Raw genomic sequence first — 20758 nt, 5'->3', positions numbered from 1 at the left:
TATAGTTGAGACAGGAGATGCAATTTAGTCAGTAGTCCATTAAATCTGTGTTCAATTCCATGCTTTGACTCTCATTCTGACAGTCTAAACTTAGCCTACATTTGGCTCCTTGCTTCCATGTGTTCTCTTAGCCAGGGTGGTAATGTGAAGAAAAGCAAGAAGAAGCCAAAGGATTGATGTTGTCGTACTTGAAACAAATTAATAACGTGCTCTTAAACAAGTGCCTTTTAAACTAATGAAGCCACATTCTGAAAGCTTCATCATGATTCATGAGGCGTTCTTCTTCATGTTATTGTAGTTTCTTATGAATTAACAAGCCTACCAAATGCACATAGAAAATAGAAAGCTAAATCAATCTGGAATTCTGATAGAGTCACTACTGATTGCCAGGTGCTTCTATTTTCCTCTACATTTTAACGAGAGTAAAAAACATTTCGAATCCAAGAGATAAATCAAGATTGCAACAAGCTTCTTGTAAAGACAGGAGAACTATATTTCAGTGGCTATAGAGCAGTACAATTTGAACTTGCTAAAATTCAAGCGATTAGTTACAGATATGTTAAATTATAATAGAATTTGGGTTAGAAAATTATATTTGTAAAAACGAGAAATCATGCTAGCATGTTGCATAATGTAGTTACTACCATTCAAGGGACTCACAAACTAGAATACAGAGAAGAGATAATAAAAGAGTCTAAAGATGGTTCAAATGGTTCTTATATCAACTGGCCTCACCCAAGGCCTTGATGAACAAAAGGTTAATTTGGTTATCAATTATTATCTCCTTGTGGAAACTGGAAAATGGAAGTCCATCAAAGCTGGACTACGGAGTGTGCTTGCATTTGCATAAGATAGTCTGGCAGTGCATTTTAGCCATAAAGGAGCTGTATTTCATTTGCAGTGTGGTCATATAGAGATAAAACGTTCATGGCAAAATTGATAAGCATTTTGACACCCAGGTTCTCAAAGTGGAAATCTTGGGATAGCGACCAAGATTTTGAAGGGACTCTTAAGGTTTAGTGCAAAATCCCAGGCAATATACATGCCAGGCTTCCATAGCTAAATAGTATTCAATAGAAGCATGACAACAGTTTTAACAAGAATTGTAATAATACTAAATTAAGTGAAAACAAAAGCTACTTAATGCAAGCGGGATAATTGTCAAGAAAGAATGCTGATGCTTGCATGAGTTCTTCAAGCACACCTCTAGCTAACTGTTGAAGCAAAAGAAGAACAACATTAGAAAAATTTATATTCTCCAGTCATTTGTGCAACCAATCAATTATCAACATGAACACAAGAACAGGTAAGATAAAGTGCAATTACTCTCTCCCCCCCCCCCTTCTCTCTCTTTCTCTCTCTCTCTAAATACTCGTGGATCCACCATTGGACATCTCCCAACAATCTCAGGAAGCAGAACCAAGTCTTATAAGGGAAAAAAGGAATAGTCATATATCACAGACACTCCAAGAAATGAATCCAGAAAGATTTGTAGAAAATGCACATATCAAAGGAACATTATTCCACTTATGTTTCTGACATCATGTAGAAACATGCCTTAGATCTTTAGGTGGCTTGAATTACCAATGGTCTCCACATGAACAACTCCCATCCTTAAAAGAATGGAACCAATTTGAATCCCTTTCAATTATTTTTCTTTGAACAATTTATGAAATAAATTTAATGTCACTATGACAATCAACACGAGTTCTTAAATTGTTAAAAAGCTTGATTGTTGTTCCTGGTGGAGTTGAAATGATTCCAAATGCAACTGCAAACTTTTCACTGTGGTAGGAGAGAGAAGCCTGCACATATGAGCAGTAGCATAATTTTCCACCACAGGTATACATGCACCTCTCTTTAAATCTCAATCCAACTTAAACCCGGTTTCTTTATCACCCCTTTGTCATCAATAGCCTTTCTAACCTAATTTGCCACCTAACCCTACATACGAGCAGTAGCCAGGGCATATAAGAATCTTGATTCTCTGGTTCTATCTTAAATAATGCTTCAACCGCATGCTTACCAATTCAAAGTTTCCATGATTCTACAACCACCAAGTAGGGAAGCCCATAAGATCTTATCAGGTTTCATGGGTATTTGGTTAATAATATTCTCAGCGGTACAAGCATAATGATCTGTTATATGCTTTAATCCATCCTTTTCCTTTATCAAGTGGAAATATCCTGTCCAAGTCTGTGAAACTAAATCTGTTCGAGGCATCCATTTAAAGGCCCTTTTTGCATTTTGAATGGTCTCACACTTTGAATACATATGAACAAGAGCACTTGCTGCAAATGAAAGGGGATCAAACCCTATCCGCGTCATGTAGCCATGAACTTGCTTGCCCGGGTCCTCTGCAACATGATCAGCACAGGCATTTAAAACCCCGGTAAACGTGAAATCACTAGGCCTAATCACCAATCTCATCAACACCAAGAACAAAGCAAATCCCTCTTCCATAGTCCCATCCTCCCAAGTATCCATCTATTACTGCTGTCCAAGACACAACATCCCTACCACCATCTCGTCAAAAATTTGCCTAGCCTCCTTTATACTCCCTCAATTCTCATACATCTCTGATAAACACTCCAAACCGCCTCATCTAAATCCAATCCATTCCACATTATATATCCACGAACTTGAAGCAGGAAGAGCACTAAATACAGTGAACCTACTCAATTTTGAATTCCAATGTCTTAACCTCATTCTGTAAAATTCCAAAGCCTCTTTAAGCCAGTCATGGTGAACACACCATGATATCATTGCCATCCACGAAAAATTATCTCTTTGCAGCATTTCATCAACCAACTTTCTAGCCTCTTTAAGCTTCCCCATATTTGCATAGCCGAATATCATTGTGTTCCAAGAACAAAACGTTGTTCACCCATTTCATCAAACATGTTCTAGGCATCCGCAATACCCTCACAATTAACACAGATAAACTTTACGTAAAGTTGTATCATGTATGAGGTCCGACTTCCGAGTATATCCTCGAAGCAGAGGGTGGTCTGAATTTAGTTAAGCAAGCGATTGTAAAAAAAAAAAATAAAAAAAAAAAAAAAAAAAAAAAAAGTGAAAATTGAAACGGTTTTGAGAAAGAAAAAAAAAAAGTGGCCCAACCAAACACTAATCCAGTCTTTCACGTCTACAGGGATAGGCAGAATTTTTGTCTTCTTTATTTTGGGCCTAGCCCATATTTGGTAACTCGCTATTCACTGACAAAGAAAAAAAAACAGTGTGGCCTCAGGTCTGTGCCTCTGTGGGCTGTGCGTATGTTTTGTATGCAATGCAAATAAGGAGCTTCCACGTACAGTCAACTCAACGGAGTCAGTCAGTCAATCTGCGATGAGTAGTTTACTTTATATATTTTGTATTTTCTGCTCCGTTTACTCTTACCAGCGCAAAGACTCTGAGAAGAAATTGAAGAGTTTGAGATCTCAACTGGTTTCCATCTCTGTTGTTATTCTAGTATCAGGTCCGCTTCTACTTTAGTTTACTTGTACTGTTTTTTGCACTCTTTTCATTTGTTTGAATAAATTTCTCATTCATCAATCATCATCATCCTAAAGAAAGAAGAAGAAGAAGAAGCAGCAGCAAAGTTATGGCTCTGATGGTTGCAGAATCTCTTCTTGGGGCAGGATTTGAACAGGTCTTTACGTTGTTACAAGAAACAGTTAAAGATGTGGTAAGCAAGGCCCGTCAGTTCAAAGGCCTTCTTAGAAACCTCGATTCCACGTTAGATCTTTTGGCGGATACGGTCAAAAAAATAGAACGATCAAACCAACAACGTGGTCGCGCAGTAGAGAAAACACAGAGCTTGATCGAAGAAATGACGAAAGGTGAGGAGCTGGTTCGCAAGTGCTTGCAAATCCCATGGTGGAACTTGGTCTTAATAGTCAAGTACTCAAGCAAACTTTCTAAGTTGGACAAGGCCATTTTGAGGTTCTGTCAGGTTGATTTGCAATTACATGGTACAATGACTGTGTTTGAGACTAGAGAAATTGTGAGTGATATTAGCCAGAGAATGGATTCGATTCGGTCCGTGGAGACACCAAAGGTGTCGTTCGCTGTTCGTGAACCCCCGGATTTTACAGTTGGGTTTGATATGCCAATGAAGGAGTTGAAGACGCTGCTGTTGAAGGAGGAGGTGACGCTGCTTGTATTGACTGCTCCTGGAGGATGTGGGAAGACCACACTGGTCCAAATGCTCTGTCAGGATGAGATAATTAAAGGTACTTCCTTGTCTTTTTTGTGTCAGTGTGTAATTTTACTTTCTATTTTGCTAGTGTTTTAGGAAATGGGGGAAGTTTGGATCAGTGTCCAGTGGCACTCGATACCATTGATTGTCTCACCATTCGACCGGTCTAATGCATTGGTCCTAGTTCGCACCCTTAAGAAATATATAATTTGCATATTCTTGAAGTTATTTATAGTGGGATAAGTTTCTCTTCAACAAACAAAATACATTGTGAAATTCTTTGTTGAATCCTAAAATGAAATAATGTAATAAAATAAAAGGCAATTCTATATTTGGCTATAATTGAAAAAGTGAGATTGCATTCACACTCAAGAAATTGAACTACTGTTTGAAGTATGCCGTTGCTACTTATCTTCATTCTTTTGTTTGGTCCTTTCAACAGTCATACCAGTGTTTTTGGTATATTTCAGCCTTTGGAATTACTGCCTTAGAAAGTACTAAAAGAAAAGAGATGGTTAAAAAGACAAAAAAAAAAGAAAAAAAAAGAAGCAATTCTCATATCTTCATAATTGGTGGTGTTTCTCATAATTTTTCTTCCCACTTCTCACCGTTTGCTGTGATTGGGATTGGGTATTCTGTTCATATGACTTCGCCATTATGTGTTTAATATTATGAGATATGAAATGTGCCTCTGGCAGTTTTCTGACTACATTGTGTTTGGATAGGCAAGTTTGAGAACAATATTTTCTTTGTGAACGTTTCAAAAACTCCCAACGTGAAGGTCATTGTGCAGAACCTATTAAATTATAAGAACATGCAGCCTGACTTTCAAATTCAAAGTGATGATGATGCAATCGACCAGCTGTTACAACTGCTGAATCATATTACACCTAATCCTATATTGTTGATTCTAGATGATGTCTGGCTTGGATCAGAAAACCTTCTTGAAAAGTTTAAGTTTGATCTTCCCAATTACAAGATTTTGGTTACTTCAAGAACTGCATTTCCAAGATTTAGGTTTACATATCACTTAAAACCGCTAAATGATGTTGATGCAATGACCCTTTTTCGTCGCTCAGTATCCCTACATGATGGGAGCTCTTACATTCCAGCAGAAGAAGATGTCAAAAAGGTACTTTGTCAATTTGTGGTGTGTATATATTTGTACATTTGCCTTTTGGGTAAGGTATATAGATGATAATACCATATATACCTGCCAAAATTATGTTTTCATACATACACATACGTTTAAGCTTTGCTTGTTTTTTTTTTTTTTTTCCCCAACAACCCAACTGTCTCCAAAATCTTGGCCAAAAATTACCCTTGTAACCTCCAAACCATAACTGAGTTTATTTGGTTCCTTGAATTGTAGATAGTAAAAGGCTGTGGGGGATTCCCACTAGTCCTTCAAGTAATTGGCGCCTCACTGCGTGGGCAGCATGAAGTGGTATGGAGAAGTAGACTAATGAATTGGTCTAATGGTCAATCTTTTCTCGGTTCTGATGATAAGCTGCTTGGTCATCTTGAAAGTAGCCTAGAAAATGACAAGGTTATCATCAAAGAGTGTTTCATGGACCTAGGTTCATTTCCCGAAGACCAAAGGATCCCTGCTGCTATCCTCATTGACATGTGGGCAGAATTATATGAGCTTGATGAAGATGGCATCGATGCCATTGCCCATTTGCACGAACTCACTACTCGAAATCTGGCCAATCTTGTGATGGCAGGGTATGCTGGCTTTCTATTTTTATATTATTATTTTCTTGTAGTGAGATTTCTTCATGTGATTACTTCTAGTTGCTAGTTGTAATATGCTATAACTCTATACCCGGCCATAGGCCCAAATATTTTATTATGTCTTATGGCTTAATTAACTTCCAAAGGCAATTTATAATATTATGGTTTATTTGACATGTCTGGCCAATTTAGGATTTTTCTTACCATTGAAAGGGTGATTACTTCAAAGAGCTAGAAAGAAGGAAACTTATACCAAACTAGAGATTCCAACTACTTTGGCCATGAAATGTGCGGGATTTCAAATTTTCTTAGTCTATATCTCTCCGTTGCTTGTCTTGCAGACCCTTGGTTTAAATTATTGTAAACAAAAATGATTTCCCTTGGTTGTCATTATATTCTTTTTTTTTGGGAATGATAATGGAATATATGTTTTTCGTATGCAAAGTCTGAAAATTTTGAATATGTTCTAAGCTTCTAATTTGCCCATTCACCAGGAAAGATGCAAGTGAGGCCAACAGCTATTACAATGATGACTTTGTCACACTGCATGACATTCTTAGAGAGCTTGCTATGCATCAGAGTAGCAAAGAGCCTGAAGAAGAACGGCCAAGACTGATTCTGAACATAAGTGGAAACAATCTACCAAAGAGGTGGATGGAAAAGAAACAGAAACTCATCAATGCTTGCTTATTATCTATCTCAACTGGTTGGCACATTTCCTCTCTAACACATTATGTAAACTACATAATAATGAGTGATTATCACACTATACAATTCTTTTTGCAGGTGAATCATTCTCATGGAGTTGGTGCAACATTCACGCACCCAAAGTTGAGGTTTTAGTTCTGAATTTTCAAAAACTGAATTACACCTTACCTGAGTTTGTGGAGAAAATGGATGAACTCAAGGTTTTTATAGTCACGAATTATGGTTTCTTTCATGCTGAAATAAGCAATTTTCAATTGCTCGGGTCTCTACCCAATTTTAGGAGAATTAGATTAGAGAAGGTTTCAATTTCTTCCCTTTGCAAGACCCTTGTACCGTTGAAGAGTTTGAAGAAAATATCCTTGTTCATGTGTAATATTGGTAAGGCTTTTGAGAATTGTACTATTCAACTTTCAAATGCTTTGCCAAATCTAATAGAGATACGCATTGACTATTGCAATGATCTGATGGAATTGCCTGTTGGGTTGTGTGATATTGTCCTCCTAAAAAAACTCATCATCACCAATTGTCATAAGTTGTCAGCATTATCTGAAGGAATTGGAAATTTGGAGAATTTAGAAGTACTAAGGTTTAGGTCTTGTACTGATTTGTCAGAGTTGCCAGAGTCAATCAAAAGCCTCCATAAGTTAAGCATTCTTGACATATCTGACTGTCTAAGCATTGGCAAGTTGCCAAAACACATTGGTGAGTTGTGTAATTTAAAAGTGCTCAACATGAAAGGTTGCTTGAGATTGTGTAATTCATTGCCAGAATCAACTGTGGAGCTTAAGCAATTAGAGCTCGTGGTTTGTGACAAAGAAAGGGCCAAGCTATGGGAGCCTATCAAGGAATTCCTCACCAAACTTAAAGTAGAGGTGGCTGAAAAAGATATCAACTTGAATTGGCTTCCCAAATAATGAGTTATGAGAATTGTTCTTCTTGGAAAATGTTTTAGGTTTGAGTATATATTTTATGTCAAATGGAAATATGGAGAATCGCTGTGAAAGCCATTGTCAACAGTAGTTGCTAGTCAAGATAGTCTTAGTAGAAGCAATGATAGTTCTTCATGAGAGAACCTATGTACATATTGTCAAGGTGTTTGAGGATGCATACAAGTCAACATTGGGAATCATTATTCTTAATGGCATTGAAAGGTTACTGGGGTATGTTGCCATTAGGCCTCCTTTTCCAATTATAATCTCTTAGAAGCTATTGATCCTGCTCAAGCCCTGAATGATGTAAGCTTATGCTTGATCATTCTTTTGGCATAAGGTATTATATGTTTCTCTTGAACACTGCCTTTACCTCTCTCTCTCTCTCTCTATATATATATATATAGGTTCCATTGGTTTGATCCTATAGAATCTGGCCCACTTTCTCATTGATTGAAAGGCATCCAGCAAGACTTTGCAATCCATGATAGTCCGCTTGTGGACATTGTTTTGCTTTTATTTTATGACTATATTGGCATGTACTATGAGAGGACTCGTCGTTAAACAATTGTTTCCTTTGGGTAGTTCTTAATATATTGTCCTTTTTACCAAAATAAATAAGTAAGACTTTTGATTAAAAGTACCAAGTGAAATCTTTAGTTTTTTTTTTTCTCCTTTCTCTATCCCTTCCCTACAGGTGCAGCTTTTGAATCAAAGATGACCTCTTGTGCGGTTACTTCATTAGCATCGTATTGTTTCCTAGGGAACCCTATAGTTTCAATTATGTTTTATTATCTGAGCACCAGTTGAATCTCACTTCCCAAAATGGGGCTTGATTTTGCCCTGATAATAGAATGGCCTATGCGTAGGGCAAATTAACTCTTATTGGGTTTTGTTTGCTTTTTTTCTTTTAGGTGTTTTAAGTTATAGCATCTTTTTGCCCTTGATTAAACTCATCCAAAATAATACACTGGCTGTTGGTCGGTAATTATGCTTCATGAACACTGATTAGATTTCCACCATAACGATCCAACAATCACGCTATCATAAGAGATCTACTACTAAGACAATGTCTTGCATGATTTCTATTATAATGTTTTCTAGATATCACAATTATATTCCATTAGTTATCAAAAACAATAACACATTAGTCTATATTATATTCCAGATCAGCATAATCGGTAGATAGTTGAAACAAGAGATGCAATTTAGTCAGTAGTCCATTAAATCTGTGTTCAATCCCATGCTTTGACTCTCATTCTGACTGTCTAAACATAGCCTACATTTGGCTCTTTGCTTCCATGTGTTCTCTTAGCCAGGGTGGTAATGTGAAGAAAAGCAAAAAGAAGCCAAAGGATTGATGTTGTAATCATACTTGAAACAAATTAATAACGTGCTTGTAAACAAGTGCCTTTTAAACTAATGAAGCCACATTCTGAAAGCTTCATCATGATTCCTGAGGCATTCTTCTTCATGATATTGCAGTTTCTTACGAATTAAGAAGCCTACCAAATGCACATACAAAATAGAAAGCTAAATCAATTTGGAATAATGATAGAGTCACTACTGATTGTCAGTACTTCTATTTTCCTCTAAATTTTAATGAGAGTAAAAAAAATTCGAATCAAAGAGATAAATCAAGATTGCAACAAGCTTCTTGTAAAGACAGGAGAACTATATTTCAGTGGCTATAGAGCAGTACAATTCGCACTTGCTAAAATTCAAGCGATTAGTTACAGATATGTAATTGCTACCATTCAAGGGACTCACAAACTAAAATACAGAGAAGAGATAATAAAAGAGTCTAAAGATGGTTCAAATGGTTCTTATATCAACTGGCCTCACCTAAGGCCTTGATGAGCAAAAGGTTTATTTGGTTATCAATTATTATCTCCTTGTGGAAACTGGAAAATGGAAGTCCATCAAAGCTGGACTATAGGGTGTGCTTGCATTTGCATACGATAGTGTGGCAGTGCATTTTAACCATAAAGGAGCTGTATTTCATTTGCAGTGTGGTCATATAGAGATCAAAAACGTTCACGGCAAAATTGATTAGCATTTTGATACCCAGGTTCTTGAAGTGGAAATCTTGGGATAGCGACCAAGATTTTGAAGGCACTCTTAAGGTTTAGTGTAAAATCCCAGGCAATATACATGCCAGGCTTCAATAGCTAAATAGTATTCAATAGAAGCATGACAACAGTTTAAACAAGAACTGTAATAATAATACTAAATAAAGTGAAAACAAAAGCTACTTAACGCAAGCGGGATAATTGTCAAGAAAGAATGCTGATGCCTGCATGAGTCCTTCAAGCACACCTCTAGCTAACTGTTGAAGCAAAAGAAGAACAACATTAGAAAAATTTATATTCTCCAGTAATTTGTGCAACCAATCAATTATCAACATGAACATAAGAACAGGTAAGATAAAGTGCAATTACTCTTCTCCCCCCCCCCCCCCCTTCTCTCTCTCTAAATACTCACTCATGGATCCACCATTGGACAACTCCCAACAGTCTCAGGAAGCGGCACCAAGTCTTATAAGGGAAATCACACACTCCAAGAAATGAATCCAGAAAGATTTGTAGAAAATGCACATATCAGAGGAACATTATTCCACTTATGTTTTTGACATCATGTAGAAACATGCCTTAGATCTTTAGGTGGCTTGAATTACCAATGGTCTCCACCTAAACAACTCCCATCCTTAAAAGAATGGAACCAATTTGAATCCCTTTCTATTATTTTTCTTTGAACAATTTATGAAATAAATTTAATGTCACTGTGGCAATCAACACGAGTTCTTAAATTGTTAAAAATCTTGATTGTTGTTCCTGGTGGAGTTGAAATGATTCCAAATGCAACTGCAAACTTTTCACTGTGATAGGAGAGAGAAGCCTGCACATATGAGCAGTAGCATAATGTCCACCGCAGGTATATATGCACCTCTCTTTAAATCTCAATCCAACTTAAAACCCAGTTTCTTTATCACCCCTTTGTCATCAATAGCCTTTCTAACCTTTGCCACCTAACCCTACATACGAGCAATAGCCAGGGCATATAAGAAGCTTGATTCTCAGGTTTTATCTTAAATAATGCTTCTGCTGCATGCTTACCAATTCAAAGTTTCCATGATTCTACAATCACCAAGTAGGGAAGCCCATAAGATCTTATCAGGTTTTATGGGTATTTGGTTAATAATATTCTCAACGGTACAAGCATACTTAGCATAATGATCTGTTATATGCGTTAATCCACCCTTTTCCTTTATCAAGTGGAAATATCCTGTCCAAGTACTTTATCAAAGTAATCAAGCATGGATACAAGCAGAAAGAACTACAACTAAAGTAATGTGGCCATGCTGGGCTCCTGAATTTAGAAGAACAAAGAACTTAAGAGCCTCATTCGGTTGACCATTTTGAGCATTTTGCCACAATCAGGGAAGTCTGTGAAACTAAATCTGTTCGAGGCATCCATTTAAAGGCCCTTTTTGCATTTTGAATGGTCTCACACTTTGAATACATATGAACAAGAGCACTTGCTGCAAATGAAAGGGGATCAAACCCTATCCACGTCATGTAGCCATGAACTTGCTTGCCTGGGTCCTCTGCAACATGATCAGCACAGGCATTTAAAACCCCGGTAAACGTGAAATCACTAGGCCTAATCACCAATCTCATCAACACCAAGAACAAAGCAAATCCCTCTTCCATAGTCCCATCCTCCCAAGTATCCATCTATTACTGCAGTCCAAGACACAACATCCCTATCCACCATCTTGTCAAAAATTTGCGTAGCCTCCTCTATACTCCCTCAATTCTCATACATCTCTGATAAACGCTCCAAACCGCCTCATCTAAATCCAATCCATTCCACATTGTATATCCACGAATCTGAAGCAGGAAGAGCACTAGATACAGTGAACTTACTCTTTTTTGAATTCCAATGTCCCAGCCTCATTCTGTATAATTCCAAAGCCTCTTTAGGCCAGTCATGGTGAACGCAGCATGACATCGTTGCCGTCCACGAAAAACTCTCTCTTTGCAGCATTTCATCAACCAACTTTCTAGCCTCATTAAGCTTCCCCACATTTGCGTAGCCAAATATCATTGTGTTCCAAGAACAAAACCTTGTTCACCCATTTCATCAAACATGTTCTAGGTATCCGCAATACTCTCACAATTGACATAGATATCAGGGAAACGGTTATCAATGAAAACCCCGGAAGCTTTTGGCGTAGGGATAAACTTTACGTAAAGATGTACCATGTATGAGGTCTGACTTTCAAGTATATTCTTGAAGCAGAGGGAGGTCGGTCGGTGAATTTAGTTAAGCAAGCGATTGTAAAAAAAAAAAAAAAAAAAAAAAAAAACTAGGTTTTGAGAAAAAGAGTGGCCCACCCAGTCTTTCAGTTCTACGGGGATAGGCAGATTTTTTTTTCTTCTTCTTTATTTTGGGCCTAGCCCATGTTTGGTAACTCACTATTCAGTATTCACTGACAGAGAATAAAAAAAAAAAGTGTGGCCTCAGGGCTGTGCCTCTGTGGGCTGTGGGTATGTTTTGTATGCGAAACAGTTAAGCGAAACAGTTAAGGATGCGGTAAGCAAAGTCCGTCAGTTCAAACCCATTCTTGAACGCCTCCAATCCACGTTAGATCGTTTGGCGCCAATCGGCCAATGGTTGACCGAATAGTAGAATTAAGCGAAAAGCTTGATCTCCCAGAAAGGGAAACAAAGAGATTGAAGGAACATATGGAAGAGGGAGTGAAGCTGGTTCGCAAGTGCTTGACAGTCCGGTGGTGGAACTACGTTTTCAAATTCAAATACTCTTCCAAACTTAAAGATTTGGACGACGAAATCGTCAGGTCCTGTTGGCTTGATTTGATAGCACAGTGCACAAGGAATGGGTTAATGACTTTGGAAAATAGTCAAAATATGATTCGTATGCTGGAGATATTGCTGAACAGGGAGATATCAAGGCCCGTGTCGTGCGCGGTTCGTGAACGCATGGAGTTTACAGTTGGGTTGGATATGCCAATAAGGGAGTTGAAGACGCTGCTATTGAAGGAGAAGGTGCGGCTGCTTCTATTGACTGCTCCTGGAGGATGTGGGAAAACCAAGTTGGTGGAAATGCTTTGTCAGGATGAGCAAATTAAAGGTACTTCCAAGTATTGTTTCCATATTGTTGAAGTTATTTATGTTGCTAGTATGTAAATCCTTTCATAGTAAACCGCTAGGGAGTACCAACAACAAAATACATATAGAATTTTTTTCATTTTTTTGAATCCTGATATGAATCAACTGATTGACTGAATGTTATATGTTTGGTTATATTTGGAATTGGAATAATGGGATTGCATTCACACATGAAAATTTGAGTTTCTGCCAAGTGAAATTAAACTTCTGTTTGGAAAAAAAAAAAAAGAGAGTTCTATGTCTCATTAGGTAAGATGTGGTATGTGTCGTGGCTAATAATGTTCATTCTTTTGTTTTGGCACTTCCAATCATCATAGCTGTGTTTTTGGCATATTTCATACTTTTGGATATTTTATCTTAGAAAAAAGCAGTAAAAAAAAAGAGATACAACAACCCAGCCTAAAACACAAAATTTTGGGTTGGCTATAGATTTCAACAAAGTACTCAGGGTCATCTGCATTTATTCTTTTCCACCATCCTATTAATTTATATCTAAATTTATACTTTTTGTTACCTTTTTAATTAACACGTCATATTAGAAGATGCTTAAAAAAATTAACAAGTCTCATATCTTCATAATTGATGGCTTTTCTCACAAAATTACTTTTTGCTAGGATTGAGATTGGGGATTATGTTCATATGACTTGGACATAATGTGTGTTTCTGTGTAATGTTACGAGATATGAATTGTGCTTCCATAGCAGCTTTCTAACTACATTGTGTTTGGATAGGCACATTTAAGGAAAATATTCTCTTTGTCACAGCTTCAAAAACTCCCAACGTGAAGGTCATTGTACAAAACATATTTAGTCATAAGAATTTGCAGCCGACATTTGAAATTCAAAGTGAAGAAAATGCAATTGACCAATTGCAACAGTTGCTGGAAAACATTGGACCTGATCCTATATTGTTGATCCTGGATGATGTCTGGTAGGAATTCCTTCCTGAAAAGTTTGAGTTTAATATTCCAAATTACAAGATTTTCGTTACTTCAAGAACTGCTTTTCCAAGATTTAAAATTTTTAGATATAACTTAAAACCGCTAAATAAGAAAGATGCAATGACTCTATTTTGTCACTCAGCAAACCTGCAAAATGAGAGCTCTAACATTCCAAAAAAAGATATCAAAAAGGTAATTTTTAAATCTATGATATACATATGTGTGTGCGCGCGTGCATGAAATATGCTAATTTTATTTGCACTTTTACCATTTGGGTAAGGTATGTATACATGGCTAAAGATATATATTCTTTGTTTTTTGGTTTTTTTGTTTTCTTTTGGGAATGGGTGCATAATACCAAACATACTTGTCAAAATTATGTTTCCATACTTACACTCACACATGCATTTAATTTTGCTTATTTTGTTTCTAACAACCCAACTGTCTCCAATACTTACTGAAAAGAAGGGGAAAAATTTTGTCATTAAAACCATGCTTTCATATTTCCAGACAATTAGTGTTGTTTAGATAACTAAAACCTTGGCCAATATAACCCTCGTGACCTCCAAATAATAATTATGTTTAGTTGGTTCCTTGAATTGTAGATAGTAAGAGGCTGTGGGGGGTTCCCATTGGCCCTTAAAGTGATTGGTAGCTCACTGCATGGGCGGTGTGCAGAGGAATGGCGCAGTAGACTATTGAAATGGCTTGATAGTCAATTTTTTCGCAATTCTGAGATTGGGCTAGTTGATCAACTACAAAAAAGCCTAGAATTTCCAAATGACAAGTTCTTCATCAAAGATTGTTTCATGGACCTAGGTTTATTTCCTAAAGACCAAAGGATCTATGTTGCTGCCCTCATTGATATGTGGGCAGAATTATATGAACTAGATGAAGATGGTATCCATGCCATTGCCAATCTGCAAGAACTCACCACTCTGAATCTAGCTAGTCTTGTGTTGGCGAGGTATGCTGGATTTTTATTTCTATAATATGATTGTCTTGCAGTGTGATTTCTTCATGTGATTACTACTATATGCTAGTTGTAATATGTTATAGCTCTTATGGTTAACTTCTAATGGAAATTAATATTATGTATTATGGTTTATTCGACAAGTTTGGCCAATTTAGGATTTTTCTTACAATTGAAAAGGTGATTACTACAAAAAGCTATAAAGAAAGAAACTTATACCAACCTAGAGATTCCAACTACTCTACCCATGAATAGAGGGAGATTTCAACTTTTCTTAGTCTATATTTTTTTGCTGCTTGTCTGGCAGACACTTAATTTCAATAATTGTAAACAAAAAATAGTGTTTATTACCATTTGTTGTCATTTTATTCTTAATTTTGCTGGATAATAATACAACATATATTTTTCATAAGTGAACTCTGAAAATTTTGAATATGTCCTAAGCTTCTAATTTTTCCCATTCACCAGAAAAGATGCAAGCGAGGTGCACAAATATTACAATGATGACTTTGTCACACAACATGATGTTCTTAGGGAGCTTGCTTTGCATCAGAGCAGCCAGGAGCTTATAGGACAGAGACAAAGACTGATTATGAACATAAGTGAAAACGATCTACCAAAGTGGTGGATAGAACAAAAACATCAACTCATTAATGCTCGCTTATTATCTATTTCAACTGGTAGGCACATTTTCTCTCTAACAAAGGCACATACACTACGTAAACTACAAAATATTGATTGCCTGTCACACTGTATACAATTATTTTTGCAGATGAATCGTTCTCTTGGAGTTGGTGCAACATTCAAGCTCCCAAAGTTAAGGTTTTAGTTCTGAATCTTCAGACAAAGAATTACACCTTACCTGAGTTTGTGGATAAAATGGATGAACTCAAGGTTTTGATAGTCGCTAATTATGGTTTCTTTCATGTTGACCTAAGCAATTTTCAACTTTTGGGGTCTCTACGCAATTTTAAGAGAATCAGATTAGAGAAAGTTTCAATTTCTTCCCTTTGCAAGACCCTTGTTCCATTGAACAGTTTGAAGAAAATATCCTTGTTTATGTGTAATATTGGTAAGGCTTTTAAGAATTGTACCATCCAAGTTTCAGATGCGTTGCCAAGTCTAATAGAGATACACATTGACTATTGCAATGATCTAGTGGAATTGCCTGTTGGGCTGTGTGATATTGTCCACCTAGAAAAACTTAGCATCACCAATTGTCATAAGTTGTTTGCATTACCTAAAGAATTTGGAAAGCTAGTAAATTTAGAAGTGTTAAGGCTTAGGTCTTGTACTGATTTGTCAGAGTTGCCAGAGTTAATCAAAAGCCTCCATAAGTTAACCATTCTTGACATATCTGATTGCCTAAGCATTAGCAAGTTGCCAAAACACATTGGTGAGTTGTGTAAATTAGAAGTGCTCAACATGAAAGGGTGCTTGAGATTGCATAATCCATTTCCAGAATCAATAATGAATCTTCAGCAGTTAAAGCTTATGGTATGTGACGATGAGAGGGCCAAGTTATGGGAGCCTATCAAGGAATTCTTCACCAAGCTTGAAGTAAAGGTGGCTGAAAAAGATATCAACTTAAATTGGCTTCCTGATGTGGATGAGACAGCACAAACTTCCTTTTAATAGAGAGACTGTCGTAAGTCAATGCGCGGAAAATCCAAGAAGTAGAAAAGCATGAGTATAAATCATCAGCGACGACGACAGAATTGCGTGAAAATTGGTGATGTAAAGGGAAATTACACTAGGAGCAAAGCTACTTTTCAAGCAAATTCTTTTGTTTAGCCCTTGAAATCTGTGTTTTTGCCATTTTAGTATCCGTTTGGCAAAAATTATTTTTGCCAACTTATTTTACTATTCAATTTATTTTTACTACTATTTGTGGGTCTCACTGCACTTTTTGGTACTATTCATGGATTCCACTATACTATTTTAGCTAACTTATACCTTTATTTACCGTACTTTCAGTAAAAGTTTTCAGTTTCACCAAAATAAGTGGATTCCAAATTGACCCTTAGTTTATTTGTTTCTTTTATAACTTTTTTAATTTAAAAGTCAGAATAAGATTTTGTTTGTTCTGGGACGTCTCTTAGAGACTTTAGTTTTTAATTTTGCAATTATCTCAATTTTGTCATTTTTAGTCAAATTTTCTATTTTATTACCTAATTTCGTGATTAGTGTAAATTAGGGTTTTGTAAGCATTTTACTAGCTGTCTTAGGTTTTCTTTTACTATTTAAACATATTGTAACCTCTAAGAGCATTCACATCAGTCTCCTCAATTTATTAGCCAAATTGATCCAAAAAACTCCATTTTCTCCCTTAGATCACTATCTCTCTTTTCCATCACTAAAAAAAGAAAAAAAAAAAAAAAACCCTAAGTTACTTAGCCACCTGCATTTCCAATGCACTTTCTAAGTTCATATCCCCCCTTGCCAAGATCATCTAGATCATGGAATTTGGTCTAGAAAGGGGAATCTTCTTGTCAATGACTAGCTCCAAGAACAACCACAGCCCTTACCATCACACCCGCATCCTAGATTTCAAAATCTCCCAAAGCATAAACTTGGACTTCAAAATCTCCCAAGTAGAGCTGTCTTTCTTAATCACCACCAACGGTACCATCATAGGCAGAAGACGATGGTAGAGTAACAGAGGCGAACACAACCCAACCACCTAACCCATATGCCAAGCCTAGCCAAAAAAATCCAAATCCATAAAGAAGGAGCTCAGCCATGGAGGTTTGATTTGAAGTAAGAGAGAGAAAGACCAAGAGAGAAGAATAGAGAGAGTTGAAAACAGAAAAATAATTTTTTGGCTTTTCGCGAGGAAATTGTCTCGCCACATCTAGCATGGCACTAGTCCTCGCTAAGTTTTTTGCACTAATTTAGTGAGACTAATGCGTGAGTTTCTTTTGAGTCTTCAGCTATAAATTTGCTAAAATATATATCAAAATAGCTACACTAATGTGAATGTTCTAAGGCATTCATTATTTAGATTAATAAAAATATAGAACGTTTTGTCCTCTCTTTTCTAGTGAATTCTAGACTCTATCACCTTGTGAATTCAAAATTATTTTCTTGAAGCAAACATGTTTTGCTTCTTGTGGTTTACGAATCATATCTGAAATCACTTCCCAAATAATGATATCTGAGAATTGTTTCTTCTTGGAAACTGTTGTAGGTTTGAGTACGTCAAGTCAAATGGAAGTACAGAAAATCAAGGTCAATGCCATTGCCCACAGTAGGTGCTAGTCAAGATTGTCTCAGAAGAAGCATTAATGATTGCTCTTCATGAGAGAACTATGTGTGCACAGATTGTCAAGGTGTTTGAGGATGCATACAATTCCCCACTTAGAATAATTATTCTTAATGGCATTGAAAGGTTACTGAAGTGTGCTACCATTGGGCCCTCATTTTTCAAATATGATTCTCTTTATTGATCCTGCCCAAGCGTTGTCCCCCAAAGAAGAAAAAAAAAAACATCTAGTTATAGGGACAACAAGTGAAGTGGGCTTCTCAGATTCAATTGGTTTTTGTGATGCTTTCTCTGTCACTCACCATGATGCGAGGAAGGTGCTAGAACAGCTGAATGCTTTGCTAATGAAGACATCTTGCAGCTGCAGAGGTCCGGAATGATGTACACTTATACTTGGTCATTCTTTTGGCATATTCCATGGGTTATTTCAATTTTTATATTTGTAACTAGTTTCCATGAATTCTACAACCACCAAGTAGGGAAGCCCATAACTAAATCTGGTCGAGGCATTCCTTTAAATACCCTTTGCGTTCTGAATATTCACTCTTTGAATACGTATGAACAAGAGCACTTCATGCAAATGATAGAGGATCAAACCCTATCCTTCTCATGTAGCCATAACTTGCTTGCCCAGGTCCTCTGCAACATGATCAGCACAAGCATTTAAAAACTCAGCAAACGTGAAACCATTAGTCCTAATCACCAATCTCATCAACATCGAGAACAAAGAAAATCCCTCTTCCATAGTCCAATCCTCCCAAGTATCTATCAATCACCGCTGTCCAAGATACATCATCCCTATCCACCATCTTGTCAAAATCTTGCCTAGCCTCCTCTATACTCCCGCATTTCCCATACATGTCTGATAAACACTCCAAACCGCCTCATCTAAATCCAATCCATTCCACATTATATATCCAAGAATCTGAAGCAGGAAGAGCACTAGAGATAGTGAACTTACTCGATTTTGAATTCCAATGTCTTAACCTCATTCTGTAAAATTGCAAAGCCTCTTTAGGCCAGTCATGGTGAACGCACCATGATATCATTGCCGCCCACGAATATTTATCTCTTTGCAGCATTTCATCAACCAACCTTCTAGCCTCTTAAAGCTTCCCCCCACATTTGCATAGCCAAATATCATTGTGTTCCAAGAACAAAGCCTTGTTCACCCATTTCATCAAACATGTTCTAGACATCCACAAAACCCTCACAATTAACATAGATATCAGGGAAACGACTATCATGTATGAGGTCTGACTTCCGAGTATATTGAAGCAGAGGTTGGTCGGTGAATTTACTTAGGCTAGCGATTGTACCAAAAAAAAAAAAAAAAAAAAAGGAAAACGAGCGAAATTGAAACTGGGTTTTGAGAAAAAGAGTGGCCCAACCAAACACACAACCCACTTTGACGTCCACGGTGATAGCCAGATCTTTTTTCTTCTTCTTCTTCTTTATTTTGGGCCTAGCCCATTTTTGGCAATTCGCTATTCACTGACGAAGAAAAAAACAATGTGGTCTGTGGGTATGTTTTGTATGCAATGCAAATAATGGGCTTTCCACGTACAGTCAACTCAACGGTGTCAGTCAATCTGCGAAGAGTAGTTTACTTTATATATTTTGTATCTTCGGTTCCGTTTACTTTTGTCAGCACAAAGAAACTGAGAAGAAATTGAAGGGTTTGAGATCTCAACTGGTTTCCATCTTTGTAGTTATTCTTGTATCAGATTCGCTGCTAGTTTAGTTTACTTGTACTGTTTTGCACTGTTTCATTTGTTTGGATAAAATTCTCATTCATCGTCCTAAAGAAAAAAGAAGAATAAGAAGAAGCAAAGTTATGCCTCTGAGCGTTGCAGGGCCTCTTCTTGGGGCAGGATTTGGACAGGTCTTTACGTTGTTACGCGACGCAGTTAAGGATGTAGTAAGCAAAGCCCGTCAGTTCAAACCCATTCTTAAAAGACTCGAATCCACGTTAGATCGTCTGGCGCCTACGGTCACAAGATATAGAACGATTAAACCAACAACTTAATCGCCCAGTAGAGGAAACACAGAGCTTGATAGAAGAGATGACGAAGGGTGGGGAGCTGGTTCGCGAGTGCTTGCAAATCCCACGGTGGAATTTGTATTTAAGATTCAAGTACTCAAGCAAACTTACTAAGTTGGAAGAAGACATTTTGAGGTACTGTCAGGTTGATTTGCAATTACATGATGCAAGGACTGGGTTGGAGACCAGAAAAATTGTGAGTGATATTAGCCAGAGAATGGATTCGATCGCGTCCGTGGAGACACCAAAGGTGTCATTCGCGGTTCGTGAACCCCCGGATTTCACAGTTGGGTTTGATATGCCAATGAAGGAGTTGAAGACGCTGCTGTTGAAGGAGGAGGTGCAACTGCTTCTATTGACTGCTCCTGGAGGATGTGGGAAGACCACATTGGTCCAAATGCTCTGTCAGGATGAGATAATTAAAGGTCCTTCCTTGTCTTTTGTGTGTCGGTGTGTAATTTTACTTTTTTTTAGCGAAAATGGTAGAAATTTTATTAAGAGACAGTATAAACATGTACAGGTATCACTAGATAAAGCTCTAGTGATGGGGGACAATCAACAAGCTAGACAACACTGTGATGTCCCAAGAAAAGCAAAATTGGCCAAACACGTAAAGTAGAGTCAAGCCTATACTCTTTGTGCTGCATTTAGACGTTGATATTCTTCCAGTAGTCCCATTGCGCTGTCAAAAATATTCTTTGGATGAACCTGTACCTGCTTAAAGTAGAAACGATTCCTAGCATTCCATATCGACCAAGCCGTGATT

At 37.2% G+C, this 20758-nt stretch overlaps 1 protein-coding gene and 2 pseudogenes across 3 annotated transcripts; 2 read left to right on the top strand and 1 right to left on the bottom strand.

Moving 5' to 3' along the window:
* The first annotated feature begins 3343 nt into the window (after window positions 1–3343).
* On the top strand, window positions 3344–8194 carry LOC115994596 (probable disease resistance protein At5g66900). 3 transcript variants are annotated; one of them, XM_031118795.1, is made up of 6 exons: window positions 3344–3478; window positions 3642–4235; window positions 4927–5333; window positions 5574–5929; window positions 6433–6644; window positions 6725–8194. In XM_031118795.1, exons 1-6 carry the CDS (start codon window positions 3349–3351, stop codon window positions 7558–7560), a joined length of 2535 nt encoding a protein of 844 aa, XP_030974655.1. In that variant the 5' UTR covers window positions 3344–3348; the 3' UTR covers window positions 7561–8194. The 3 variants fall into 3 exon arrangements, with proteins under 3 accessions (XP_030974655.1, XP_030974656.1, XP_030974654.1); XM_031118796.1 differs by having other exon boundaries at window positions 3573–4235; window positions 5116–5333; XM_031118794.1 differs by having other exon boundaries at window positions 3573–4235.
* Window positions 8195–10876: 2682 nt separating this feature from the next.
* Window positions 10877–11729, bottom strand: LOC115994601 (annotated as a pseudogene).
* Window positions 11730–11834: 105 nt separating this feature from the next.
* On the top strand, window positions 11835–16570 carry LOC115950325 (annotated as a pseudogene).
* The last annotated feature ends 4188 nt before the right edge of the window (window positions 16571–20758 follow it).

This window comes from Quercus lobata, chromosome 6 (assembly GCF_001633185.2).
Source record: "Quercus lobata isolate SW786 chromosome 6, ValleyOak3.0 Primary Assembly, whole genome shotgun sequence".
NCBI lineage: Eukaryota > Viridiplantae > Streptophyta > Magnoliopsida > Fagales > Fagaceae > Quercus > Quercus lobata.
The sequence above is the reverse complement of the archived record's forward strand: the minus strand, read 5'-3'. Positions and strand labels throughout refer to the sequence as shown.

Coding starts and splice junctions, on each gene's coding strand:
- LOC115994596 (XM_031118794.1), top strand. CDS start 3,349: ATGAGTAGTTTACTTTATATATTTTGTATTTTCTGCTCCGTTTACTCT. Junction 3,479..3,572: donor TGTTGTTATTCTAGTATCAG/GTCCGCTTCTAC, acceptor ATCATCCTAAAG/AAAGAAGAAGAAGAAGAAGC. Junction 5,334..5,573: donor CAGAAGAAGATGTCAAAAAG/GTACTTTGTCAA, acceptor CTTGAATTGTAG/ATAGTAAAAGGCTGTGGGGG.